Genomic DNA, 11493 nt, shown 5'->3' with positions numbered 1-11493 from the left:
ATGCTTAAGCAAATGAAAGTAAAGATCACGGGATGACGTCGCGACGTATATATAGTGTGACGCACTACAGATAGTAGTCATGTGTAGGCCTCTCCGAGTCATTAAGTTAATAGAGCAGTATGGACTCGTGCGTGCACTAATAATAAATTTATCTCCAATAATTATATTATACTAAGGTCAAAATATCGTCCGGTCAAACAAAAAAATAAATAATGTGACTTTAAATGGTGTTTGTTGTCAGATGTATTTCTGATTAATTTAAAGACAATACATCATATACGTTGAGCCTTTTAAATAGGCCTACAATTGCGGAAAACGAAAGACAAGAACAACGAGTGTTGTAAATCATTAACTTTATTTATATGAATCATCGTAGGCTACATAACAGGTGATGAGGCATCCAAAATGCTGGCGCGGCTTCCAATGACTTGACGAACTTGACGAAGCCACATTAAGAGGCGGCTATCAAAAACCAATGATTCCAGAATTATGAAACGTACTTAAAAAAGCACCCCCCTCCCCCACCCTTTCCAATGATTTTGCTTAAGTTAATAAAACATAAGTAAATTCATTCCGTGCTTAAACGTAAAATATTAGATGACGAATCCCATTTCGAACCTATACGTAAGTTTTTTCTTAAATATTAGATGACGAATTCTATTTTAAAAGATAAAACGAATTCCGGGTTTGATAAATTTTAACTTCAGTACTTCTTTTTGACTTCAGCAACAATATTGATAATATACAGTACAACCATGATGTTTATTATGTATTTTCACGGAGTAATTCTTTACTCCATGGTATTTTTGAACATCAGAATGTTTTGCACGTTACAGGAGGGGATCGTTAAAATGTTTAGATTTCGAAACTTATTCTGAATGTAGAACAAATGATGGAATTACCCATAACTTTTATTAATCAATATATCAGCCATGATTCTCTAAGTACGCAATAAAGACATATTTTATTCATCAAATATTAATATTAAAATTAATTACATTAGTTTAATGAATACCTTAACAACAATTCACTCAATTGTGTTGCTTTTAGCAGCAGCGGTATGACGCATTTGATTAAAGATGTATTGTCCCCCAAAAACATGAAAAATTAAGTTTAATAAAATCGGACTACTTTGAACGACCATTTTGTAATTTTGATAAAGTTAATCAGAAAGCCTATATCATCAAGAACATCTAACATTCAGATTTGAATAAGTTGAAGAAAGCTAGGACTACCGTGGCAATATATTAGTCCTATACTCAAGTGCCACTTCAAACGTAACCTGTTTGATCTGGAATATTTAAATTTTATTTATAATTAATTTGTTCAAAAAACGTTAAATTAATATAAATTTTAGCTTTAAAAGCATTTCATACATTTATTGTCACGAATTTAATATTGTACATAGTCTATTTTTGTAATTCTTTATTTTATTTTTGTTTGTCTGGAGTTGGAGAGACACGCCCTTTGGCGATAGTTGTCTTTGACAGCTCTTGTCTCCCATCAGTGCTCCCTTTTTATGTTTCACTGAAAGGAATAAATAAATAAAATTCTTAAAATAGACAACAAAATAGAAGCATACAATATAAATCAAGGTATTATACATGACTTTGAAAGACTACACAAATACACATCACACACTCCAACCTATTCGTATAAATAATATAATTTATGTAATGGACGGTTCAAGTTCTTTTTTGATTGAATATTGCTGCTAACTTGCAATCCTTACAATTGTATTTATAAAATTCTGGAATGTCTATGGGTTTATTCTTCACTTAAGGATAACAAAAATATGTGGGTTGATATTAACTATCAGTACTGTACATTTATTAATATTCCAACACATTTCAAATAATGTAGCTATCATGGACTGGTTTCATTTGAAGAAGAGATCTTTGGTTGAGACCATCATTAGAACATACTCTGCTGTTGATGGTATACCATGGGGCCACTTCTTTCAACCTATGTGTATTACAATATAATCTATGCTTACATAACTAATAGACCTATTTGAAAATATAATTCTTTTTAAAACTTAAACCCATTTCTTTGTTTCAATCTTTTTTTTATTCTTGTTCAGAGCTGAATGAAAATTTTTTAAAATATCTGTATATTTCTTTCTTATTTCAAGAGTTAATATTTTTGCTTTTAATCTAAAAACAGTGTTTCAACCCATACTTAAGAGAATGACGAAAAAAATGCTCTAGAACTTTTGCAACTATTCCAACTATATCAAATATATTATTATTAATTATTAATATATACGCCATCACACACACAAAGTTGTTTAAATAAATACACAGCAGTAATTTATAATTGGACGGGTTAACAGAATGGACAAAATAAAAAGATAAAAAATAAGCATAGTAGACGACAACACAACTATTTAGTATATAAGGAATACAAACCATAAAAAGCATACATAATGAATATTACTAAATTTCAATAACCTATGTTGCACATTTTCAAATAGCAATACAGCAGCCGATTCTCAGTACTGTATCTATTCCTCAGTATCATAGGAAATGTTGTAATACAGCATTACATGTGTTTCACTCCCTAGTATCATAGACCATAACCTCACCCTCAGTCTAACCTTTTATGGAATTTTCCTATTATACTAGGAAATATTTTGGAGATACAGCACCGAGAATCGCGTAAATACAGTAAAATTTAAAAAACACAGTCAATAAATAATTTACCACTTCTGTATAAAGTGGAAGACCTAATAAATTATAGCAAATAGCTACCTTAAAAATAAAACAACAGAAAACGAACTGTAACAGACATTTTGTCCATGTGTGGCGATTTTCTTTAAAAAAAAACTTTGCTCAAATTTTACAATATACTTATATGCTAATTCTAAACTTTTTTTAAAAATCGCTGTAAAAATGTTACCAATATACAATTGCCAAGAGTTGTAAAATAAAAAATTCTAAACATTATTGAAAATATCATAAATATCTAAACTCTAGTATCCAATAATTCTGTAATTGATTCCGCTTCCAACATCACACGTTTCTTTCTTGCGCGTGTTGAAGATGTTGACGTATTAGCAACGAGACTAATAACATCTGTTAGGCTTTCGTTGCTAGATGAAGATAAATTGTTCATGTGTGTTTCTGCTGTGGTGTGAGTTATTATCTGCGGTCTCTTTGCAGATTTGCTAGCCCGCTGTCCAGAAATTGATGGAATGTTCTTTTTTGGTCCCCAAGCACTGCTTGCTGGTAGATCTGTTCTAATTTTCGCTTTTTGACGAGGATTAGTATGATTGCGATTATATCCTGAACTTTGTTTGTTCCTATTGCGTCTATTATTGTTATTATTCTCTTGTTTTCTCGGTTTATCTTGTGGCGGTTTCTCTTCTTTACGTTGGTAATTATTTGCCCGTTCAATAAGATCGTAGAAAGCAGTTGTGTTGCGATGTTTATTCTTTTTTCGCCTACCATCGACGGTACCGACATCAAAGGCCCAAGGCGTAGGACGATCTTGCTCACCTGGTTTAGACATTTCAGTTTGGATAGGATTATCAGAAGTTATTTCAATATTATTATTACCGGATGATTGTTTTGTTAAATTTGGCAAAGATTTAGTTCTACTACGATAGTTCGTGGCATCGCCATCACTACTGTCAACAACAACAGGATTACTTTCTTTGGCAGAATTATATTCTGTATCAAGAAGTCTTGATGTACTTGATGCTCGTAAATCAGTATTTTTCTTTCTCTTTCGCTGCCTTCCTGGTTTAGGCTTAACTTTTGGTCTTGCACCCTTTGGTAAACTTTTAGGCATAGTTTCATTTGATTGTTCTCGATAAACAGATGGAACGTCATCTAGATTATCAACAGACAACGTTCTGCTGGTTCCTGTGATTGATTCTTGTGGCAGCGATGCCAAAGTTGCTGACAAACTCTCTCTTGAGCTTGTTCCAAGGTTCCATTTCTGCTTTGAAGCAGAAGATAGCCTTGACACATTCACAGGTTCACTATCCTTTAAGCTTAGATTATTTGAGTTATCCTCCTCAGTGGGCCTACAATCAGTGATATTACTCAGATCATAATCATCATCTACTGATGAATTTGAGTACACTGAGGCACTGGTGATATCATGAAATGTCCGCGGACTTTGACCAGATCCTGAACTAAAGGTAAAGTTTTCATTTAAAATTGATTCATTGATTGTCTCTTGTGGGTGTAAGTTATCGTTATCGTGAGGTATTTCTACATTTCGATTTGAAGTGATGTCAGTGTGAGGTATTTCTACATTTAGAGTGATGTCAGTGTGAGGCACTTCTACACTGACATCATTTACAGTCACATCTGGAGAGGTTTGATGTTGGACATTATCAACTGGTACAGCAGTATTTACTACATCTGGTATGCTTCGTACAGGAGAAGATAACGCAGATTCTGATGTCTCGTTTAAGGTTGTTAGAGCTGTTGCAGTAAATGGAGGCGGCACCTCATTATTTTGATATTCAGCTGAGGGACTGTAAGGGGGTGGTTCTTCACTAGGGTATGGACCTTGCATAGAGTTCAATGATGCCATTTGTGGTATATATGCTGGTACATTGTCCATATTTGGCATCTGTAGAGATGGTAGATCATTTAGTGAGATGTATGCCTGATTTGAACCAGGGATTGTGTAAACCGGGACTGCTCTTCCATCAGGATGACTCTGCATGAACCCACCACGTATAAGTGGAGGAGGGCGCCCTGGCCTACGTGTTGCCACATTGTCCGCAGCACTAATCGAATGATGTCGTGAACCTACAACAGGGCGCGGAAGTGCCGCAGAAGATGTACTGGAAGATCTTCTGACAGGCGCAGTTCTTTGAGCACTGTTTTGACTCTGTCCATACCCTGGCAAGGAGAGCGAGTTTTGTGTTGTGGTGGTAGTATTTGTGGTAGAAGTTGTTCGTTCAACATTGGGTACTACCTCAGAGTTGATAAGAGCACTTCTGTCTTGGTTTTCACGTCCAAGTCCAACAATGTATGTCTGTCCTGGTCCTATAAATTAAAATATAATTTATATTTAAATTAAATTATGAAATAGACAGAGAATGAAGGAAACTTGTAGCGTACAATGATTATGTTTTGTAAATAGTTTAAGGAAAAAAAATGGCCAGGAATTTAAAAGCCATGAGCTAACTAGTCTATTGTAAGAAAAAAACATTAATCAATTAATGTCACATTAAAATCAATAACAGTCAGGTTTATGGTATGTGTTTGCAAAAAAGTAATAAAGTATATAACGTAGTATAAACGTTTTCAGAAGATGGTTGTATGATAACAGACATTCTCAACTATACTTTAATTCTTTTTGGAAAAACATAATGTACTGTAAACCTGACTTTACTATTGAGAATAAGCTGTATCGCTGTTGCCAATAAACACATTTTAACCTACCATGCAGGAATAGTCTGTTGCTATTGTTATAATGAAAGCGATGAGTGTTTGGATTCTCAAAAGCATCACTGTTTAAATCTTGAACCTGAAAAAAAAACCAAAAATTAATAGAAAACACTGAATTATCTACTAGCCTATAAAACGCATTCAAAATCCAATTTGGGTTTTTTGGTTTTAGAAATTCTGGTCCAAATGTATTTAAACTCAATGAATATAATGTGGGCTTTTATAAAATGGTTATAAAATTAGGTCATAACAAATAAAAAAAAACATTTTAAAAATAGAAAAATATAGAGATAGCAATATGATAGACCTGGCAGATTAACATCCATTCATCGGAAAGAAAACCTCAAATCAAATTTGTCATTAATTAAACTACTGTTAGGTATGTAAAGCTCTGTCTACACTATCAAACTTTATGTTACAAAAAAAAATGATGATGTCATATCACTGCCATATGTAGGCACATCACACCTTTTTTGTTAAACTAGTTGATATTTTAGACAGAGCTTAATTGTTATTTGCAGGGGATCCGGGTTAAATAGGAATATTTTCACTAAAATATAACTTTCTGCTCTATAGAAGTTTAATACATAAAATGTTATATTAAATGAACTAAAAAATACTGTGTGATAATGCTGTTTGTATGTTCACATACCGGTGGACTTTTGTTTGATTTCCTTTTATGACATAGAAGCAATGATGTGAGTACCATTGCCAAAATGCTTGCAACCGCTCCGAAGCAATAAATTACACTTTCTGTAAAAAGGATGTCTTTCAACGTGCGTTCAACCGTATCACAACCTTTGACCTCCTTGAAAATGTACTGTTTACTACCTGTAGAGAGAAAATAATGCAAAATAAGTAAGAATATACATTAACAGAAGAGGATGATTATAGTTAACATTTACAGCTTTGATTACGATTCACGCAAGGTCAAGACAATTGTCATAATTTGTCCTTCTTTCAAAACAATCAAAAGTGCTACAACCACTATGGATTATTGGTGCTAGTACAATTATATACATGAAATACAAGAAATTAGAGTTCTTAAGTGGATTATAATTATGGAAATGGATGGTTTACAAGGATGTTTCCTCTGAAAAACTGATGTGTTAATACTGATTAAAATACTGTAGATAACATTGCATTCATACAGTACACTCTCAGATCTTTTTTTTGTTGAAAATTTTGGAAATTTATATATTTAGGCAAATTGCCAAGGATAACCATAAGTGAATTCATTTACTATTCTTCTTAAAGGTGGCAAATCCCGTTCACAAGACAAAGTTTGTCAAACATTACAAGATGGTCTACAGTACATAAACAAAGTCGTATTACAAGTCCTTGGGAGTGGAGTAGTAAATTTTCATTGTCATTAGAAAAAAATCCTGACATGACAGGACTTGAACCCAGGACTCTTGGATTGGTAGCCGAGCATAACCACCAAGCCACAACTCCACTTTTGAAATTCATTTAATACAATAAAAAGAAAATTGTCAAATGAAAGGGCCTACATGAGTTCTATATATGTCAATCTATCCATCATGGGTTTTAAATGTTTTTTGTATAAAAGAAAATTTTGCATTTTTACGTACCCTCAGGTATGCTGATAAGGTTGGTACCATTCTGCTTGCTGTCAACTGCATAACATCTACACTCAGTCATTGACTGTTGGTAGACACACAGTGTTAGGCTCTCCATGAATGGAATAGTGTCCATAATTGTGGGTACTGCTATTGAGACGCATACTACAGCTGATGCTATGCTTAAGCACAGTGATATTACCAACTGAAAGATAAAGATGGGAACAAATTACGTTATGTTGTTATCAGTGGCCTAAAAGCTATGAGCGCTCACTGGCTAAACCCAGGGGCCCGGAGCAGTGACCAGAGGAAAAAACAGGCATTAAAATATGTCAAAAAGGCTGAAAAGGCCTCCAGCGTTAGAGGGCCACCTGGGGTTCCCTAAACCAGGGGCCTCAGGCCTCTGCGTTACGTCATTGCTTATTATATATCAAATCTGCAGATAGTACTGTCATCTCATTAGATCTCATCAGTGTAGTTAATAAAATAAATAAATATGAACTACACAACTAACTGAAACAATGTTATTGTATTTTAGTTAGTATCTCTCCAGGTTCAGACTATGAAAGTGAAAAAAAAAAAGCGGGGTTGGGATTATCTGTTTCAGCGCTTTATTGTCAATTGAGTATGGTTATACTATATTTGGATTTACTACAAATATTGGACTAAAATAAATGTATGATATAAGAATAAATAAATATATAAATATTTTTTAATAAATAATAATAATAATTGATAAATCTATTTTGTTATCATTTAATATAACCTACAGTACATCCATACCTACCACCATATATGGACAGAGATTAACAGATCGTAAAATATTACAATTGAGTGGTGCCCCATCGAACACCTTTATTCCGCTCGATAAGCCTGGCAACACCTGGGTAACACAGACTACCATTAGCACAATGGGAACGGAGGCTCTGTCATTGAACCATGTGAAAACAACGTTGTCACTTGATTATCTACATTTCATTAAATTATTGGTATGATTGCTATAGAATGCTATGTGAAAAATGGATATGAGAAATAAACAACATTTCGTTTGAATATCAAATTAATAACAGTATTGGGGTTTACCTTAGTACATGTACGGTAGTACAATTAAATGTATACTTATTATTATTATAGAATTATTACAGTATATACAAATTATTGGCATGAGATGTTATTATTGTTAATAGCTACAGTACATTACTGTATATTTTGCTTTTATTTTTTTTTAATAATAATTAATTTTTTTTCTTCTAAACTTAAATTACAAATAATTCTCCAATATCATAGTTCCCCTTTGATTGATTAGGTTATTAAACATGATTGTTCAGATACCTCCTGTATGCTTTGTATGAGAAATAACAACATTTGATATAACACTATTACTTTATCTTAGTGGCCTTTACAATGCATATCCATTTTCATATCCTTCTTGAGATAATCTTAAGTTGTATTATTCTATATGACTGCTTTTAATAATAATGAATGATAATAACAATAAATATATAGCAAAATTAACTAAACAAATATTGTAAATAGAATTCCAAATTTATTTCAACCTTAAAATTAATTTTCCACAGGAAATACCATTGATATAAAAATGAATTACTTTAGTGAAGCATGTTTGTACAATGAACGGCGTTGTTTAATTGTACTCAGACTTTATTCGCTTCACCAGAATATTGATTGTTAGTTGGGTTGGGCTAGGAGACAATAGGCTGACTCAACTGAATGGCAGTTAGTGGGACAGTTGAACTGTGCTGAAGAATAGCATTATAGCTAGCATATGGTTCAACTGCACATTTAAAATAAAATGCTACATTTTTAGCTATAGCAATTTATCCTTTTTTTCACCAGAATTCCACGAGAAGATATACTATATTTTAACCTGTACTACATCTCTCTCTCTCTCCCCAAACACATAATTTAAACAATTTTCATTTTTATCTTCGTGTTTAGGTTATAGCATAATGCACTATAAAGCCTATATTATGGCAGGTAGGTACAAAATAGAATACCAGACTAAAAAATTAAAGTTATGATTGAGAAAATTACATTTGGAAAAACAAGAAAAAAAAATCAGAAAAGATTTTGTATAGTAAAACCTCCAGGACAGTATTACTGTATTGTATAATTTGAACAATTCAATCTGGTGGGTAGAAACTTCAATAACAACAGTGAACAAAAAGAACACAGTTGCTACACCAACATAAATATTTGTACATTTGTTAGGAATAATTATAAGTCCAATATTTAAACAATTTCAACACGCTATGTCTGGTCTAAAAAAAATGCAGACTGGTTTTAATTGAAGTACGATTGAATGATTGATAGAAGTTTAATGCAATATTTAAGTATTGTTTATTGACAATTTTTAATGCTTAAATTATGTTTAAATATTATTGCTAAAGTAATTTTTATTCTTGTTTTTTTTTCAAGAAAAAAATCTTGTAAGAAAGCTCTGATATTTTGAATTTGAGGAATTACCTCAAAATTTATTTATAATTATACGTTTTTTAAAGTGCATTTCATGAAAACTCTGCTTGGTCTCTAATTATCTTTACAATCAGTATTTAGTCTTATTATCTATAATTTAAATCCACTCTCTGTCATTATTTGTACAAATTACATCAAAATTACATTATAATTACATCAAAATTACATTAATTACATAAAAATTACATTACAGACAATGTACCAGTGAAAACTTACAAGGCCAACTGGACGTTTCTTGGACTGCAAGATCATAGATATTCCAGTAAATAGTAACTGAAATTAAAATTACAAATATTATATTTTTACTGTTCAATTGCTATCAGAAATCAAAGTGAAGGCTTTTTAAACACAAAATATGAATTGCATTGATATTGAGGTAGAAAGTTTGTTTTAATTTGCTTTGAACCATACTATAATTTCTTTTATAAAATAAAACAAAATTACAATAATCATTCTATTTACCATTTATAATCATTTTACCCAGTAATTACTATCTCAAGACATTACTAAATCATGATTTTGTTCTAATTTTATTTTAAACTGGAAGAATAGCATTTTTATTGTTACTGTTTTTGTAGCCGTCTTCTTCTGAAGACACATGGCTGTCATGACGGATACTTAGTATCAGTTGACTTCACTGCTGGTGTACTCGAGATCGAGATCAACATTTATACCATACTATACACTTTTTTTTCATTTCAACTTTTTGATTTATATAACATTGATTGATGTGGTAATTATTTAAATGCAACTCACCAGAACGGCTGGTACCCACACTGGTACAGCACCATCTATGTGTTCTAGAGATGTCGTCAAATCTTCAACTACAAGGTACAATATAAATAATACTATACCCAGCAGACCTAAGAATACGCCACATACCGGCAACACAGACAGGTTATCCGTACAGCATAAGAGTCTTCTAGTCATGACGTCTGTATGTTAAGGAGGAACATATGAATCCATAATGAAGGGACTTTGAATAAGCCCATGTACTGAAAAGAACAAATGAAATTAATACACTAAGACTATATTAATATTTTACAACTTTAACATTTATTTATCTTATTATATTATTTCTATTTGAGAATAATACTCTGCCTCCACACTAACTCTCTTTATGATGATATCGGTTACATTTGAAATTGGTAACGTTTGATTTTGGTCAAGATAAAATCTTTAAATAGACCACTGCAAGTTAAAGGATGAGTGTACTTTTCCAGATGCTAAACCGTTGTACCCAATTAAGATGATGATTGCCCCAGTGGTGCTACATCTATACAAAATACCGAAATTGGATTGTTTCTCGGCCCATATTTGTATTTCAATCAAGCGTGAAAGATTTCAAATTGGAATGATTTCAATTAATTTTTATCGAGAAAGACAGCAACGCAATTTTTTAAATTACAAAAGTAAATCCTTGCGCAATTTCAAATTGTGCGTAGGCTAGGCTAGGCCTAGTTTAGTTAGGCTATCACTTCACACACACTCACACTGGATCAAATCAGGACTACCACCTACCACCACCAGTCCTACTACTACTAGGCTAGTCTGGAGCTTTTAGATAGCTAGAGGAGGCCTGCTAAGCTAGCTAGGCTCTCTATGACAGGTAGTTAGGTCCTACACTATATCTATAGTTTAGGCCTAGCTAGACTAGCCTACAGTTACACCTTATAAAATTAGGTAGAGAGGCTATTTACCTTACTTATGACAAATCATATGTAAATACAATGCATACATGCTCTACAACAATACTATTTTGGTTTGGTTTGCATAGCTGCTGTCTTCGTTTTCAATTCGAAAAGTGATTGATGATGATGATGATGCGGCGGCTGAAACCTGTGTTGTTTTTGTTGTGTTTGATAGTTTGTTATCATTTTAGACAATAGATGGCGCAATTCACTATAGTCGTAAATGTAATGACTTTTGATTGCCTTGTTAAAGAATGGGTTCTTTGTTTTTATGTATTCATTATTTATAAATAATGAAAAACATTAAAATCA

The 11493-nt window shown here is 32.5% G+C and overlaps 1 protein-coding gene across 1 annotated transcript; it reads right to left on the bottom strand.

Annotated features, from left to right (window-relative positions):
* Nucleotides 1-547: 547 nt before the first annotated feature.
* Nucleotides 548-11332, bottom strand: LOC144839357 (uncharacterized). The gene is made up of 7 exons (XM_078694676.1): nucleotides 11191-11332; nucleotides 10247-10485; nucleotides 9707-9763; nucleotides 7010-7202; nucleotides 6070-6248; nucleotides 5412-5496; nucleotides 548-5012 (listed from the first exon to the last, which is right to left on the bottom strand). Exons 2-7 carry the CDS (start codon nucleotides 10418-10420, stop codon nucleotides 2968-2970), a joined length of 2733 nt encoding a protein of 910 aa, XP_078550802.1. The 5' UTR covers nucleotides 10421-10485; nucleotides 11191-11332; the 3' UTR covers nucleotides 548-2967.
* Nucleotides 11333-11493: the final 161 nt, after the last annotated feature.

This window comes from Antedon bifida, chromosome 1 (genome assembly GCF_963402885.1).
Source record: "Antedon bifida chromosome 1, ecAntBifi1.1, whole genome shotgun sequence".
In the NCBI taxonomy this organism is placed as follows: Eukaryota; Metazoa; Echinodermata; class Crinoidea; order Comatulida; family Antedonidae; genus Antedon; species Antedon bifida.
The sequence above is the reverse complement of the archived record's forward strand: the minus strand, read 5'-3'. Positions and strand labels throughout refer to the sequence as shown.

Coding starts and splice junctions, on each gene's coding strand:
- LOC144839357 (XM_078694676.1), bottom strand. CDS start 10,420: ATGACTAGAAGACTCTTATGCTGTACGGATAACCTGTCTGTGTTGCCG. Junction 7,203..9,706: donor AGAAACGTCCAGTTGGCCTT/GTAAGTTTTCAC, acceptor TTTATCTTTCAG/TTGGTAATATCACTGTGCTT. Junction 5,497..6,069: donor AATCAAACAAAAGTCCACCG/GTATGTGAACAT, acceptor TTTTTTTTTCAG/GTTCAAGATTTAAACAGTGA.